General features: G+C 41.4%; 1 protein-coding gene across 1 annotated transcript in view; it reads right to left on the reverse strand.

The window, feature by feature from the left end:
• Nucleotides 1–1,026: 1,026 nt before the first annotated feature.
• Nucleotides 1,027–18,696, reverse strand: part of MINDY4B (MINDY family member 4B) — a 41,085-nt gene continuing 23,415 nt past the window's right edge. The window contains exons 12-13 of the mRNA XM_065875805.1: nt 2,812–2,992; nt 1,027–1,169 (exon numbers count right to left, since the gene is read on the reverse strand). Coding sequence (XP_065731877.1) covers nt 1,027–1,169; nt 2,812–2,992 — 324 coding nt within the window. The remainder of the gene's footprint in view (nt 1,170–2,811; nt 2,993–18,696) is intronic.

Consider the following 18,696-nt stretch of genomic DNA (forward strand, 5'->3'; position numbering starts at 1 on the left):
TTTGAGCCAAAAGAAAATGCACTTAACAAATTAATTTGGACAGCGGGTGCAGACAAGTGGTTCTTTGCAAAGGAACCTTTGGCTTATGACTGCAAAGCCCTAATTCTATGAGTCGGTGGACTAGTGGGGTGGGTAGGAAAAAGGTCTAGATGGTCCCCATGTGCTTCTTTTAGACAGAATATGTGTCTTGCTCTGTGTATTTCTACAGAAAAAGTGTAAGCGTTCGACAGGACAGGGAAAGATCATATTCTAAGAAGAATTGTTTTCCCCCTTGAACAGTGACATAAGAAGACATTTTATTTTTGTATCTAATTTTATTTTGTCTAGGAATCAGACTTCTTTCTCAGTTTATCTGTTTGTCCGTCTATGTATTTATATCCAGCTTAGAAAGAAACGAAGCAAACATAGCACTGATAGAAAGAATCTCTCCTTCTGTGTGCTCTCCTTGATGGCTTGAACTCCCAGCCAGCTACAATAGCCAGCCTACCAGGAGTAGACCCCACTTCAAGCCCATTTACTGTTTTAATGACAAGAGCTTGCTAATGTGGGCACTCAAAATGTAACCTTGGAAGGGAATGCTCTTCATACCAGGAAATCTTTGAGTTCTTGCCATAACTAAAAATCTGATGGTGTATTACTGATAACTTCATCCCCAAATGAAAGCTAGCTCCCTGCTTCCATAATCCCCAGGGAGAATCACACCGAGAAGAGAGGAATTTGGAGAGAAAGTGAAGGAAAGAGACTTCAGTTTCTCTTTGAATAAAAATGAAGGCACCAGTCTAGGTGAGTGTAGAGGACACACCTTCCAGATGCTGCAGTAAGTGGCCTGTACGTCTCCTACAGCACTGATATAGAAAGTAGACAGTTCATAGAGGACCAAAGAAAGAACAGACTGCTCACGGGGTGTGGGGTTTGGTGGGGCTTCGGAATGAGGAATGTAGATGTGAAATGGTCTCTCTCCCAATTAGGCTTTGTATCCCAGCGGTGCTGACACTTCAGACTTCATCGCACATCCTGGCTTTCTCTTTAGTAAAGGGGAACGGTTCCATTCCAGTTGATGGTGGCCTCTCTCCACTTGGTTCTGATTGTTGCCTCCACTGGAGAAAACCGTCTTCCTGGCCTGTGTTCATCTTCATGTCGGACTCTTTCCCAGTGATGGGAATGAGTATCTGAGGGGGGAAACAGCCAGCATTTAGACCCCAGCCTATGTATACCATCTTGGAGGGAGCCAGGAAGGAAGGAATGTAGGATGGGTGGGCAGGAGTTGGGTTCAGGAAGCTGTGTTCCTAGAACTGGGTAAGCAGAGGGGGATTCTAGTAGATGATGGTATTTAGACTCACCCCATACAAAACATGACCATGATAACCTGGGTTGTTGTAGAGTTCGGAAACGGAATATTGATGACGTGTAATGGCATGGTCCAGCACCAGGTGGGACACATAGAGCTGGGTGTAGGTCACCAGATGTTGTCGGGAAAAACAAGAAAAGAGAGAGCTTACCGCTTCTCAGTGCTTCTAAGAGTGCCTCTGCATTTGGGGGTGAAGGGCAAAGTATTCTCATGAGTAGTCAAGAACTGAGTTCCAGGCCCAGGTTGGTCTCAAATGACATTTGAGAGGGTACTTAACATCTCTCAGCCTCATTTACTCAGTTAGGAATCATTTTTTGGCCACTTCAGTTTCCTCTATGTAAAATAAATACCACAGTATCTACCTCAGACGACTGTTGGGAGAATTTAACGGGCTAATGTATGTAAAGTCTTCAACACAGCGCCCGGAACAGAATGCTTGCCATGCATGTGAGCTAATAAAAACAAAAACAAAAAACGATGCTTTCCTCGAAGAAGAGAGTAACGTAGAAACAATAATATATTTTAAGGAATGTATTGTCAATGTCCCACTGAATGAAATGGGCTCATGTATATCTATATATCTGTACAGATATTTCTCATAAGTAGAGAAAAAGAATGAGGAGTCACACAGGTAAAGCAGTCACTAAGATACTTTTCCAAATTTAGTCCTAATAATGACAAGTTGCTTTACACCAGACCTGTGATACTAAACGCAAAGAGTCAGACATCACATCAGCAAGGCTCCGTCTATGGTGCCGAGGTACCAGATACAGCCTCCCAGTCTCATCATGGTTTTTCCCTTGTCCAAAAGGCCAATGTTTAAAGACATCTTAAGGTTAGTCTTTTTTCCTCACGTGTTTAAAAAAATATGGTGGGAATTGAAGTGGATTGTGTGGTCGCCCTTGGAACAGAACCTCTAAGGTTTGCTGGGACTGTGCCTTCGTTATCGTTGCTTTCCTACTGGCTGGCTGTTAGTAGGCCTCAAAAATGCTTTTTGAACTAATCTGAACACAAATGCCCTCTCAGTTTCGTTACTATGTCCCAGGATGATTGATCATCTGATGTTTGTTCTTGGGATAGAATAGACCAGTTGGAACCCCCCTGCCCCTATCCCTTTGTTTTTCTAGTTCTTTCCTTGGGCATTACATGCCTTGTGCTCGCAGATAGAAGACCCCAGGGAAGACTGTTTTGGAAATCTGACTCTCAACCTTTTGTTTTTTCTCTTACCTAAAAGTTGTTGGTTCCTCTGTGCTACTTCCGGACCCCCTGCCCTTATTTAAAGCAGGTTTAGCATTTCCACGTTACAATGCTTAGGTTAGGCCCATGGGATTGATGCCTAGGTTTCATCTCAGAGATCACACTTCTACATCTTCCTGTAGAGCTAGCATGAGCTGTGAACCGGCAGTAGCCGCATCTCTCTGAGCGCATTAAAGGTCAGGGCGCTTGGGATCTGGGATGCTCACCTACGGTAAGGTGCGCAGGCTTGTTCTGTGCGGGCTGGCCACTGTAGAAGTACAGATCAAAGAGGCGCTCCACTTTCCAGTCTGATAACAGCTGCCTGTCTGTGCTAAACAGGACGCTGTAATTTCCGTTGATGTTGCACAGCCAAATAGGTAACTTGGGAGTCTTCAGCATGCTGCCCACCTGCAAGGGGAGAGGGGAATGCAGATGAGCATAGAGATTTGGCCACATTGTGGAAGATGCTGATATGGCATCAGGATCAAAAAGCAGCTTGGAGGCTCGGCGTTGCGCTGGGAGCTGTGCAGGGTGCAGTGTGTGAAGGGAGATTTCAAACGAAAGCTTCATCATGAATGAATTTGCATTTATGAATGGTGTGGTGGTGACGCTGCAGTCTTTCTCTGCATGGATTGTATTTTAAAACATTTTGGGGATGGGCTCACGGAGGAGGTGGAACCATCTCAGTTCAGTTTGGAAGTGAGGCGGAGAATAAATAGATAAACTGAAATAGAAATGTAGGGGTAGAACAAGAGAACGTCAAGTGGTCTTTGTTGTTGACTAGTGTATTTACCCCCGTTCCCAAGGTAGGACAGTATTTCATTCAGCAGGTGGTCATTCAGGCAGCACTAACCATTTAGAATATAGGAAAAAGAGACTATTTAGAATATGGAAGTAGTGAATATTTTGAATACAAAAAAAAGCTTCTGGGAAATAAGGGGAACACACACACCCTCACTCACACAGATATACCTATATCTGCGTGTTAACGTGTAGATCAATTGTGAAGAGGTACTTGGAGCTGAGTGTACTAGTTTAATATTACCTATAATTTTAAGTTCACTGATTTAATCAGCTTGTTATCTGGTTTTTCCAGGCAACTGTCAATTCAGCCTTGAATTTTCAAGTTAGTGCATTAGATTCACAAAAACACCACTCTGGGAGGTGCCGTAACAAAGGGTCCTGCACACTGCAGTAGCCCCTGAGGGTATCTCGATATTATAGTGTATTTTTCTTAATGGTGTCTCCCGTATTGTTTGAAGAGGCAGGGAAGCACATTTTTTTAAATGCCATTGAAACTCATTAATGTTAAAAAAATGTTTTTTTCTACTTAAAGAGATAAACATGAGCTACGTGGACACCCCATCATTTTCCCACGATGACAGGGAGAGCTCTGGACCCTCAGCCCTGGCACGTCTTCACATGACAAAAGGATTCAGTTCTGTTTCTTTTCTTCTCAGTCCTTCAAGTTGTCCTGTGTGCTCAGGAGCAAATTCTTTTGTGTGGGAAATCCAGCTTTCAGAAAATGATCACGTGTTTTGTAAACCCAAGTACTAAAGGCTAATAACTTGACATTCTGATTTCTCAATAGCTCTATTCAAATCTCTTCCTTTTTCTAGAGTTTAAATTCTTCAGTTGTGGGTGAGTGGGTGAATCAGAGGTGCTTTTGTCTTTAAGCTTTTCTCTTCAGCTACTGGAGAAAAATTATATTACTGTGTTCAAAAGAAATGACCTCAGTTTTAGTTGACAGTTGGAAAAAGGGGTGCAAACCCAGCACCCCAGTCTGGATATGCTCATAGTGGGTGCAGGTGGGGCCACACCAGCACTGGCCCCTCTGGGCTGAGTATAACATGAGCCTCTCACACACCAAACGTGGGGCAAGTCGCCCACTGGCTACGTTGGAAATAAAACACAGAGGATGTGCCATTGAAGCAGCCCCATGTGTTTAAGTTCCAGGAGCCACCCCCAAGTTCCAAAGAACACTGTCGCCATTCATAGTTATAAAATAAGCTCTTTCTTTCTCAGGCCTTCTTGCGATGGTGCCTCCTGTGCTAAGGTTATGTGTAATCAAAATATGATCCATATGACTTGGAATTGTTAAGGTTGGAACACATGGATCAACCAATTAGGAAACTGAGGGCTGTTTGTAATCAAAAGCCACTCCATTTGAACTTCAGGTCGATGTTCTGGCTGATTTTAAGCAAAGGAAATTGCCTGTATATTATGTGTGGATGGATGTAATAGACTGTAGGCATATATGATATTGTTTCATGGAATCTTTGTAATGTAGGCAAAATTCAACAGGCGCTCAGATTCATACTCTGCAAAGGGCTGACACCACACTGTTGTGATTTTATGCAACAATGCAATGGTTTTCTTTCCTGAACTCAAAGCTACTCAAGATTTTATTAAAGTAGGAGGAAAATGAAGTAGTTATAAATATAACAATCTCCAACACCCAAAGTGATCACCCAGAGACCCCACACTAAACAGGCAGAGTCCCGGTTGCCTTGAGAGATTCTGGTCAAGAGGAAAATGTCTGTCCCAGCACTTTGGGTTTTAACTCTGAGGGGTGAGCCTTCGGATTACAGCTGAGAACATACCTGGTTTAAAGGGAGTCCCACAAAACCAAAGCTGAGCACCTCCCAATGGAACCCAGCCAAATATCATGCCCCTTTCATTCCTCTGAGCACCATGTAACCTGTTTGACTGGAATCTTCTGTTAAGAATTTGTATTGCGAGTTCAAGATGGCGGAGTAGAAGGACGTGTGCTCACTCCCTCTTGCGAGAGCACGGGAATCACAACTAAATGCTGAACAGTCATCGACAGGAAGACACTGGAACTCGACAAAAAGATACCCCACATCCAAAGACAAAGGAGAAGCCACAGTGAGATGGTAGGAGAGGTGCAATCACAATAAAATCAAATCCCGTAACTGCTGGGTGGGTGACTCACAAACTGGAGAACACTTATACCACAGAAGTCCACCCACCTGAGTGAAGGTTCTGAGCCCCACGTCAGGCTTCCCAACCTGGGGGTCTGGCAATGGGCAGAGGAATTCCTAGAGAATCAAACTTTGAAGGCTAGTGGGATTTGATTGCAGGACTTTGACAGGACTGGGGGAAACAGAGACTCCACTCTTAGAGGGCACACACAAAGTAGTGTGTGCATCGGGACCCAGGGGAAGGAGCAGTGACCCCACAGGAGACTGAACCAGACCTACCTGCTAGTGTTGGAGGGTCTCCTGTACAGGTGGGGGGTGGCTGTGGCTCACCACGGGGCAAGGACACTGGCAGCAGCAGTTCTGGGAAGTACTCCTTGGCATGAGCCCTCCCAGAGTCTGCCATTAGCCCCACCAAAGAGCCAGGTAGGCTCCAGTGTTGGGTTGCCTCAGACCAAACAACCAACAGGGAGGGAACTGAGCCCCACCCATCAGAAAGCTTGTACAAGCCTCTTAGATAGCCTCATCACCAGAGAGAAGACAGCAGAAGAAAGAAGAACTACAATCCTGCAGCCTGTGGAACAAAAACCACATTCACAGAAAGATAGACAAGATGAAAAGGCAGAGGGCTATGTACCAGATGAAGGAACAAGATAAAACCCCAGAAGAACAGCTAAATGAAGTGGAGATAGGCAACTTTCCAGGAAAAGAATTCAGAATAATGATAGTGAAGATGATCCAGAACCTCGGAAAAAGAATGGAGGCAAAGATCGAGAAGATGCAAGAAATGTTTAACAAAGACCTAGAAGAATTAAAGAACAAACACCTGGAAGAATTAAAGAACAAACAAACAGAGATAAACAATACAATAACTGAAATGAAAAATACACTAGAAGGAATCAATAGCAGAATAACTGAGGCAGAAGAACGGGTAAGTGACCTGGAAGACAGAATGGTGGAATCCACTGCTGCGGAACAGAATAAAGAAAAAAGAATGAAAAGAAATGAAGACAGCCCAAGAGACCTCTGGGACAACATTAAACACAACAACATTTGCATTATAGGGGTCCCAGAAGGAGAAGAGAGAGAGAAAGGACCCCAGAAAATATTTGAAGAGATTATAGTTGAAAACTTCCCTAACATGGGAAAGGAAATAGCCACCCAAGTCCAGGAAGTGCAGAGAGTCCCAGGCAGGATAAACCCAAGGAGAAACATGCCAAGAAACATAGTAATCAAATTGACAAAAATTAAAGACAGAATAATTATTGAAAGCAACAAGGGAAAAACAAAAAATAACATACAAGGGAACTCCCATAAGGTTAGCAACTGATTTCTAGGCAGAAACTCTACAAGCCAGAAGGGAGTGGCATGATATACTTAAAGTGATGAAAGGGAAGAACCTACAACCAAGATTACTCTACCTGGCAAGGGTCTCATTCAGATTCGATGGAGAAATCAAAAGCTTTACAGACAAGCAAAAGCTGAGAGAATTCAGCACCACCAAACCAGCTCTACAACAAATGTTAAAGGAACTTCTGTAAGTGGGAAACGCAAGAGAAGAAAAGGATCTACAAAAACACACCCATAACAATTAAGAAAATGGTAATAGGAACATACACATCAATAATTACCTTAAACGTGAGTGAATAAATGCTCCAACCAAAGGCACAGGCTCACTGAATGGATACAAAAACAAGACCCATATATATGCTGTCTACAAGAGACCCACTTCAGACCTAGGGACACATACAGACTGAAAGTGAGGGGATGGAAAAAGATATTCCATGCAAATGGAAATCAAAAGAAAGCTGGAGTAACAATACTCGTACCAGCTAAAATAGACTTTAAAATAAAGAATGTTACAAGAGACAAGGGAGGACACTACATAATGATTAAGGAATCAATCCAAGAAGAAGATACAACAATTATAAATATGTATGCACCCAACATAGGAGGCACCTCAATACGTAAGGCAACTGCTAACAGCTCTAAAAGAGGAAATCGACAGTAACACAATAATAGTGGGGGACTTTAACAACTCATTTACACCAATGGACAGATCATCCAAACAGAAAATTAATAAGGAAACACAAGTTTTAAATGACACAATAGACCAGATAGATTTAATTGATATTTATAGGACATTCCATCCAAAAACAGCAGATTACACTTTCTTCTCAAGTGTACACGGAACATTCTCCAGGATAGTTCACATCTTGGGTCACAAATCAAGCCTCGGTAAATTTAAGAAAATTGAAATCATATCAAGCATCCTTTCTGACCACAACGCTATGAGATTAGAAATCAATTACAGGGGAAAAAAAAAAACGTAAAAAGCACAAACGCATGGAGGCTAAATAATACGTTACTAAATAACCAAGAGACCACTGAAGAAAGCAAAGAGGAAATCAAAAAATACCTAGAGACAAATGACAATGAAAACACGATGATCCAAAACCTATGGGATGCAGCAAAAGCAGTTCTAAGAGGGAAGTTTATAGCTATACAAGCCTACCTCAAGAAACAAGAAAAATCTCAAATAAATAATCTAACCTTACACCTAAAGTAACTAGAGAAAGAAGGACAAACAAAACCCAAAGTTAGTAGAAGGAAAGAAATCATAAATATCAGAGGCGAAATAAATGAAATAGAAACAAAGAAAACAGTAGCAAAGATCAATAAAACTAAAAGCTGGTTCTTTGAGAAGATAAAAAAATTGATAAACCATTAGCCAGACTCATCAAGAAAAAGAGGGAGAGGACTCAAATCAATCAAATTAGAAATGAAAAAGGAGAAGTTACAACAGACACAGCAGAAATACAAAGCATCCTAAGAGACTACTACAAACAACTCTATGCCAATAAAATGAACAACCTGGAAGAGATGGACAAATTCTTAGAAAGGTATAACCTTCCAAGACTGAACCAGCAAGAAATAGAAAATATGAACAGACAAATCACAAGCACTGATATTGAAATTGATTAAAAATCTTCCAACAAACAAAAGTCCAGGACCAGATGGCTTCACAAGTGAATTCTATCAAACATTTAGAGAAGAGCTAACACCCATCCTTCTCAAACTCTTCCAAAAAATTGCAGAGGAAGGAACACTCCCAAACTCATTCTATGAGGCCACCATCACCCTGATACCAAAACCAGACAAAGATACTACAAAAAAAAGAATATTACAGACCAGTATCACTCATGAATATAGATGCAAAAATCTCAACAAAATACTAGCAAACAGAATTCAACAACACATTAAAAGGATCATACACCATGGTCAAGTGGGATTTATCCCAGGGATGCAAGGATTCTTCAACATATGCAAATCAATCAATGTGATACACCATATTAACAAACTGAAGAATAAAAACCGTACAATCACCTCAATAGGTGCAGAAAAAGCTTTTGGCAAAGTTCAACACCCATTTATGATAAAAACTCTCCAGAAAGTGGGCATAGAGGGAACCTACCTCAACATAATAAAGGCCATATACGACAAACCCACAGCAAACATCATTCTCAATTGTGAAAAACTGAAAACATTTCCTCTAAGATCAGGAACAAGACAAGGATGTCCACTCTCGCCATTATTATTCAGCCTAGTTTTGGAAGTCCTAGCCATTGCAATCAGAGAAGAAAAAGAAATAAAAGGAATACACATTGGAAAAGAAGAAGTAAAACTTCACTGTTTTCAGATGACATGATACTATACATAGAGAATCCTAAAGATGCCACCAGAATACTACTAGAGCTAATCAATGAATTTGGTAAAGTTGCAGGATACAAAATTAATGCACATAAATCTCTTGCATTCCTATACACTAATGATGAGAAATCTGAAAGAGAAATTAAGGAAACACTACCATTTACCATTGCAACAAAAAGAATAAAATACCTAGGAATAAACCTACCTAAGGAGACAAAAGACCTGTATGCAGAAAACTATAAGACACTGATGAAAGAAATTAAAGATGATACAAACAGATGGAGAGATGTACCATGTTCTTAGATTAGAAGAATCACTATTGTGAAAGTGACTATACTACCCAGAGCAATCTACAGAATCAGTGCAACCCCTATCAAATTACCAATGGCAGTTTTTACAGAAGTAGAACAAAAAATCTTAAAATTTGTTTGGAGACACCAAAGACCCCGAATCGGCAAAGCAGTCTTGAGGGAAAAAAAACCGAAGCTGGACGAATCAGACTCCCTGACTTCAGACTATACTACAAGTCTACAGTAATGAAGACAGTATGGTACTGGCAAAAAAACAGAAATATGGATCAATGGAACAGGATAGAAAGCCCAGAGATAAACCCGCGCACCTATGATCAACTAATCTATGACAAAGGAAGCAAGGGTATACAATGGAGAAAAGACAGTCTCTTCAATAAGTGGTGCCGGGAAAACTGGACAGCTACATGTAAAAGAATGAAATTAGAACACTCCCTAACACCATACACAAAAATAAACTCAAAATGGATTAGAGACCTAAATATAAGACCGGACGCTATAAAACTCTTAGAGGAAAACATAGGAAGGACACTCTCTGACATAAATCACAACAAGATCTTTTTTGATCCACTTCCTAGAGTAATGGAAATAAAAACAAAAATAAACAAATGGGACCTAATGAAACTTAAAAGCCTTTGCAAAGCAAAGGACACTACAAACAAGACAAAAAGACAACCCTCAGAATGGGAGAAAATATTTGCAAACGAATCAACGGACAAAGGAATAATCTCCAAAATTTACAAGTAGCTCATGCAGCTTAATATTAAAAAAACAAACAACCCAATCAAAAAATTGGCAGAAGACCTAAATGGACATTTCTCCAACGAAGACATACAGATGCCCAAGAGGCACATGAAAAGCTGCTCAACATCACTAATTTTTAGAGAAATACACATCAAAACTACAATGCGGTATCACCTCACACCAGTTAGAATGGGCATCATCAGAAAATCTACAAGCAACAAATGCTCGAGAGAGTTTGGAGAAAAGGGAACCCTCTTGCACTGTTGGTGGAAATGTAAATTGATACAGCCACTATGGAGAATAGTATGGAGGTTCCTTAAAAAACTAAAAATAGGGCTTCCCTGGTGGCGCAGTGGTTGAGAGTCCGCTTGCCAATGCAGGGGACACGGGTTCGTGACCCGGTCCGGGAAGATCCCACATGCCGCGGAGCGGCTGGGCCCGTGAGCCATGGCCGCTGAGCCTGCGCATCCGGAGCCTGTGCTCCGCAACGGGAGAGGCCACAACAGTGAGAGGCTCACGTACGGAAAAAAAACAAACAAAAAACTAAAAACAGAATTACCATATGACCCAGCAATCCCACTACTGGGCATATATCCAGAGAAAACCATAATTCAAAAAGACACATGCACTCCAATGTTCATTGCAGCACTATTTACTATAGCCAGGTCATGGAAGCAACCTAAATGCCCACCAAAAGACGAATGGTTAAAGAAGATGTGTTCCATATATACAATGGAATATTACTCAGCCACAGAAAGGAACGAAATTGGGTCATTTGTAGAGACGTGGATGGATCTAGAGACTGTCATACAGAGTGAAGTAAGTCAGAAAGAGAAAAACAAATATCGTATATTAACGCATAAATGTGGAACCTAGAAAAATGGTACAGATGAACCGGTTTGCAGGGCAGAAATAGAGACACAGATGTAGAGAACAAACGTATGGACACCAAGCGGGGAAAGTGGCGGAGGGGTGGGGTGGGGGTGTGATGAATTGGGAGATTGGGATTGACATGTATACACTGATGTTTATAAAATGGATGACTAATAAGAACCTGCTGTATAAAAAAATAAATAAAATTAAATTAAAAAAAAAAGAATTTGTATTGCTTTGGGGTAGACACAGTTTAGCAGCCAAGCTCCCCCAAAGGAGGATTCTAAATATGTTTTATTGGTGAGATTCCACCAATGCAGAGTTTGTGCGTGTTGCCTCATGTTGCCATGGTAAGAAGGAAATTAAATTGTGATACAGTGGTGCTATAAATAAAATACCTTTCTCCTTAAATTCACTCATAGTGTAATGAGCCCAGTGTGTTCAGCCTTCCATGCAACAATCAAGCCTTCCATAACATGTATCATTTAATGTAAAGTTATGAAGATAGGAAGAAGGATGGGACAATTCTAAGCACCAGAGGGTGAGGATGGAGTCCACGTAATGCTTTCCTATGCCGCCGTCTAGAACAATGGCTCTTACAGTATGCCTTTGCACAGCGAGCTTGATGTTGAAGTCCCAAGGCCCCCAGCTGGTGATCTGAACCGGAGAAAGGTGTCGGAAGTGTTGTGCTTTTTTTGCTGATTCCTGGTGACAATTTGTGTGCATGAGTGCTCGTGGTTGGACTCTCATCTCTGCCACCTGGAACTTGAGTTGATGTAATTTCTCTCAGTGAGTTTGCAGGGATGTTGTCACGTTTGCAGGGCACTACCTCAGTGACTCAGTGGCAGAGAACAGTGGGTGGAGCTTCACCTGGTACTTTTAGGGTTGGCTATCTTCCTATCAGTCTCTTTAAAGGGAAAGTGTAAAAAGGGAAGAGGGTAGGACTCGGATGGTGATGTGCTCTGCCAGGGCTGCCGGGGGAATAAATCCAGCAAGATATAAATGGCTTCAGTCCCTTCTAAAAACCAGAGTTGATTTTTCTTCTCTGTGGCAGGTGCGAAGGTAATGTAAACCTCCTAAGGCTTTCCAGATGGTGTTAGACTCCAACTGCTTTATGTTCTCACTTAGGTATTGGAACCTCACACTCAAACCTGTACCTTCAAATAGAAAAGTGACGGGAGGCTTCAAAATAGTGCCTCGTCCTGAGGGGAGCTGGCTGTGTGCTGCAGGAACCATCCTTCTGCTGGGCTCTGGGGGCCTTGCCATGTCATCTAATGAGAGCTCCTTTTTCATTTTTTAATCTCACCCACTGGGCTGTGACATTGGGACTGAAAGACGTGTGTTTTCGCAATCTCTGCAATTTTGTCACCGAGTAAGAGGAGATTCACTTCGGGAAGACAGATGCAGTGGTACAGGAGGGGTTTCACCTCGACAGCAGAATCTGTCAGGCAGCACGTTGGTTTTCTTTTGAACTCAGAAACCTTCTTATATTAGGTTTCTATTACCAGTGCCTACGTAGAATCTTCTGATTTAGAGCACCCACCCTAGGCAGGAGTCCCTAAGTACCCATAAAATGCTTAAACCTAGATGCTTTCGGCATATTCATGTGTCCTGTGCAGAGTCACCATGCCGCAGAGCAGAAAGGGAGGGGGGTGATTGTGAGGTCCTCAATCCAGTGATGCTTAAAGCATTGTCCTAGACCCACATCTGGTTCTTTTCTGAGCAAACTGTTGTTCTGCAAGAAGTTCTCTGATAAAATGTCGTGAAGCACTAGACATCTATATGCACTGCAGTCAGATGGGGCTTCTGGTTAGCACGTCTCTGAGTGCCACTGAGCTTGTGCTTCTAGCACGTAAGTGAGAGTTGTGGTCTGACAAACCACAGGTGAAGGGTAACAGATACTTGAAAGGGTGCGTGCTACCAGTACCTGCAGTTCATGATCAACTCAAACTCACCACTGCTTTAACCTAGAAGTCAGTGGATAAAGTTCTAGATGTTGAGCACGACCGTCATGTGTTCTAAAACGGAGCCATGATCTTGCCACCATCTAACTGTTGTAGTTCAGCATCACTGTACCTGGGATTGATCTTATAGATTATGTAATACAGATCTACATCTCTATGTCAATACATTGATGTGATCGATGACGAAAGTACTTCTGATGATATAATGCCAAGATGACATTTTGTATTTACCACTTTATCAGAAAACAAGCCAAGATGAGCATGACAGGCAACGTGGCACAAATGGGCTGAAGGGGCCTTGGAATGTAGCTGGGTCTGGGGTCAGAACCCTGGCTCTGACACTTCCCTAGCTGGTGGCCTAGGGCAACTTCCTCTACTTTTCTCAGTCTGGATTTTCTCATCTCTAAAATGAATGACCAAACAACAGCCAGTGTACTTGAACTAACACTGATTATACCTTTGAGTGGAAGTGAGGATGAAATGAAAGAAGATATCATTACCAGTGGCTTAGAGAGAGCCTGGCACACAGTACGTGCTCTACACAAGTGGCTGTTGGCACTATAATGACTAAATGAGCTTTAAAAAATACCATCTTCAGGGATGATGAGAAAATATAAAATTCTTATATACATAAAATCATTCTATGTAAAAATTATTTTAACAATAATAGATGAGTTGTGGATTGCTCTTATCCTGGAATATAATGAGCTGCTGTAGAAAATGAAAAAGCACCTTCAGATTAAATAAACTTTATATGTACACATGTGGCTAATACAGTTATATATCTCAGCAGTTCAAGTAAGAATACTACCTACCAGCCTATATTTGCTCTTTAATACATTTGTTCTGAAACCAAACTTGAAGTGCACGTTAGAGACAACATAATAAACATCCTCTGGGTTTCAAGCCATGAGTGTACAATTTCAGGCAATTTTTACCGCGGGTAGGATTCATAGGTGTCTCCCTGGGGAGAGAACACTGACTCTAAGAAGAAAGGACGAAAAGCCACATTAGTCACTTTTCGAAAAGATGGAAGCTTTGATTTCTACATGTGATTTCTATGTAGATTTAAAAGCTAACCTGGCCTGTCGCTATCCTTTGCCCTACTTCCAGTCTGTGAGTGGGCCTTCGGACGGTGGTCCTGAGGTCGGGGACATTTTGCCCTCTTCCCGGCAGGAAAGCTCTTATTTATTTATTTTTTTTACCTTAGGCCTCGGCCTCTTGATTGACTTTAAGGTCCCAACAAACATCCACTTTATTATTGGAGGATATTTTAGGCTCTGCAGGTATTTTTCTTTAGAGCATGATATAGTAGCACTATTGGTCAGGGCTGACTTGTATCAAAAGAAATGCGATCCATGGAAAATGGTAGCACTGGGTGGCTGTGAATTCTTGACTCTCTGAGGCTCTCTCTCTCTCTCTCTCTATCTCTCTTTCTTGGAGCAAGGGCAGGGGTGGTGGTGGTGGGGTGCGTAGCCTTCGATATAGTTTCTTTTGTTGGAGCAGTTTAGTAGCTATTTAGCAAACACCTGTTTAATTTTAATTTAAGATAAGGTTTGAAACTTGCCCCGAAAGCCTTGCAAATGGTAAAAAGGAATAGAAAGCTGTCAACCTTTCTGATACTGATTGAAAGAAGATACTCTTTCTTGTAATTTCAGTTGAAATAGCTAGTTTTCCAATTCTGCACACCATGGATTTAATCAGCTAAGCCTAACAGGATTTAATCAGCTAAGCCTAACAAGATTTTTTTCTTTTTCTGTTTTTTAAAGCAGTGATTCAGGCAGGGCAAATTTGTCCCCCAGGGGACATTTGGCAGTGTCTGAAGACATTTTTGGTTGTCACACTGGGCGGGGGGCATAGTGGGTAAAAGCCAGGATGCTGCTAAACATCCCATAATGCACAGGACAGCCCCCATCACAAAGAATTATCTAGTCCAAAATATCAGTAGTGCTGAGGTTAAGCAGGCCTGTTCCAGAACAGAGGTTTCTAACCTTGGATGCATATTAGAATCACCTGAAGACTTAAAAAAAAATTCAATGCCCAGGTGCTCTCCAACCCAGATAAACAGAATCATTGGGTAGGACAAGGCTATACAATTTGTCGGGTCCAGTACAAAATGAAAAAGCAGGGGCCTTTGTTGAAAAAGTGTTAAGAATGTTAAGGCAGTGACAACAGAGCATCAAACCAAGTGCAGCACCTCGTAAGTGTGGGGCTGAGTGTGAGCACACAGGTCCTACACATGTGTAGTTGACGCTGTTCTGGAGGGTGACCTGGGCATTGATAGTTTTAAAAGCTCTACAAGTGGACCAAAGACTGACAGACACCTCACCAAAGAAGACAGACAGATGGCAAACAAGTATATGCAAAGATGTTCCACATGATATACTATAATAGTATCAGGGCAATGCCAAAAATACCCCAATAATTGAGATACCACTACATACCTATTAGAATGGCCGAAATCTAGAACACTGACAATACCAAATGCTGGCAAGAATGTAGGGCAACAGGACGTCTCATCCATTGCTGGTAGGAATGTAAAACGGCACAGCCACTTTGGAAGGCAACTTGGTAGTTTCTTACAAAACTAAACATACCATATGATCTAGCATTTGCCCTGCTTGGTATTTACCCAAAGGAGGTGAAAATTTACATCCACACAAAAAACCTGCACATGGATGTTTATAGCAGCTTTATTCGTAATTACCAAAACTTGGAAGCAGCCAAGATACCTTTTGTAAGTGAATGGATAAATAAACCATGGTTTATCAGTAGAATAATATTTGTTCAATGAAATGTTACTCACAATATTCCAATGGAATATTATTCAGTGCTATAAAGAAATGAGGTATCAAACTGAAAATACATGGAGGAAATTTAAATGCATAGTATTAAGTGAAAGAAGCCAATCTGAAAAGGCTACATACTCTATGATTCCAACTAGGTAACCTTCTGGAAAAGGCAAAACTATGGAGACAGTAAAAAGATCATTGGTGACTGGGGTTGGGGGGGACGGAGGGTTGCACAGCAGGGCACAGAGGATTTTTAGGGCAGTGAAACTACTCTGTATAATGCTATAATGGTGGATACGTGTCACTGTACCTTTGTCCAAACCCATAGAATGTAAACACCAAGAGTGAACCCTAATGTAAACGATGGACTTTGGATGATAACGATATGTCAGTGTAGGTTCATCAGTTGTAACAAATGTACCACTCTGGTGACGGATACTGATAATGTGGAGGCCATGCATGTGTAGGGACAGGGGATTCATGGAAATCTTTGTAAATACTTTCCACTCAGTTTTGCCGTGAGCCTAAAGCTGCTCTAAATAAATAAAGTCGCTTGAAAAAAACAAAACTCTCCAGGTGATTTCCATGTGCAGCCAGTGTCAAGATCGCTGTTACTTAGCTTTTATTGCCTACCCTTCCTATAGCCCTCAGTTTATGTACGCGGTATTGGCCCATGTATAACTCCTCTTTGTATTGGACACAGAATCTCACAATCAATAGATGCTGAATGAACACGGCTGAATAAAACACTCTACTATTATTCCTTGTCATCTATTATAAAGCCTTACGTGTGGAGAGGTCACTCAGGCTTTCCAAACAGGCTTCAGCATTCACGGTTTTGTTTGCTGTTCACATCAGTCATGTGGTTGCAGGGCAAGCGTTAGGACATTAGTCTGTGGATGAGGAAGCAGGCTCAGAGCAGGTAAGTGACTGGCCCAAGTCACACTCCTGTGAGTGGCAGGGCAAGGCCTCCAGCCAAGTCTCCTGGTTCCCAGGACAGGGCTGTTTTCCACGTGTTATGGGAACCTTCTCACTTTTACACCAGGTTTCTAAAGTACGGCGCACGTGCCCCTTGGTGGCATGTGGCATGGAAGTCAGGGCACAAGGGGTGAACTTTAAAACAGAACATGTTTCCTTATTTATTTAATATGTATTAGAAAAAAAATAGCATATCAAGTCCATAGTTTGTATTACTGCTGCAGAAAACGTTAGATTCAAATTGTAAAAGTGAATTGATTTAAAGGAAAATATTAAGCAAATAACAACAGAGGTGGTGCAAAGATATAACAAAGCTTTTGAATTACCTACTTAAATGACAGAGCTATGAGAAACACTTTAAATCTTTGTAGTTTAAAATGAGGATACAGTGAAATAATATTGTGAAAGAGCTTTGTAATAGTAGGCAAAGCACTAAAATTGTTGGGGTTTTTGCACCCTCACTCCTTGAAACTTGCCCCCAGTGTATCCTACCAGACTGAGTCTTGGCCTGTTACTGGGCTCTGATCGGTACAGAATGCTTTACCATGGACCTCAAGTGACCATGCATGGTTGAAAGAAAAGAAAAATATGTAAAATGAAATCTGTAAGTCCCCTATTTCTGGCTTAGTTTTCCTTGTCATTTTATATATATATATATATCAAATTCTAAGATGAATTCCCAAATTGTCTGGAACAAACGATTAGGAACTTTATAATAATAACAAATCCATTCTCTGTCTAGGGCATATTCAAAGTACAGTCTTCACATTCACGCAGTGCAAATCTTTGTATCCATTAAATGTGATGAAGGATATATATTCATTGGCATATAAGGACGTTAGTGTTAAGTGCAGGGTTCAGAGGAGTAGGAAAGAGCGTATTTATATGAGAAAGAGAAGGAAGCATTTCTGAGAAGATTGACCCTGGGTGATGGGATTGGGGTCATTTCTTTTGCTTTTAGCTTATCTGTCACTTCTCATTTTTTTCTTTTTCTTTTTTGAAATTGAAGTATAGTTGATTTACAATGTTATGTTAGTTTCTGGTGTCATTTTTCTATGATGGACTAGATTTCAAACTCAAGGAATACTAGGTAAACTTTTAAGACACACCTGTACACAAAATATACTAATTCTGCGAAAGTCAGACGCTACGTTCCCAATGCTATCAGACGTGATTTGTATGTGTTGTGAGATGCTGATTTCATGATTAACACATTGTAGCTGGAGCCAACAGTAGGAGGAAAGACAGATGAAGCTATGGATATAAAAGGACATTGTAAAGTGTAAAGCCCTGTACGTTGAAAGGGATTTTGAGCTGGAACCAGGAGAGTGAAGGACAGGCTCTGAGTAATGGGGCCTCATTTGGTGCTGGTGGGCGGTGAGCCTGGGGGGGTTTGTCACCATCACATTGAATTCCATCCCAGCTAGCGTTAGGGCCGCTCCAAAGAAGTGTTGGCTTTTCATAGAATCTGCCTTGCCTTCCCTGGGTTTTGTAATGACATTTTGGTGAAAATATCACAGAAGCACCTTTGATTTGTGGTTTGGGTGGGTATACCTGCTTCCTCACTCTCTCTCCTGGTTGTTTTTACAGAACCACGTCTTACTTAATTCTCTGGCTGTGCTTTTCAACAGCACAGTCTACTTTCTGGTTGTCAGAGGTTGTACATCCCCTGAGCTAGAAAGCTTTTTGAGAGGTGTTTTGTAAGTGGGATTCCCTTTTTTTTTCAGTTATTCTTTTTAAAGCTTTGAGCGATAGATAGAATATATGCATTCATGTTTGCATAATAAACGGTTGGGAGGG

Source organism: Phocoena phocoena, chromosome 4, assembly GCF_963924675.1.
Source record: "Phocoena phocoena chromosome 4, mPhoPho1.1, whole genome shotgun sequence".
NCBI lineage: Eukaryota > Metazoa > Chordata > Mammalia > Artiodactyla > Phocoenidae > Phocoena > Phocoena phocoena.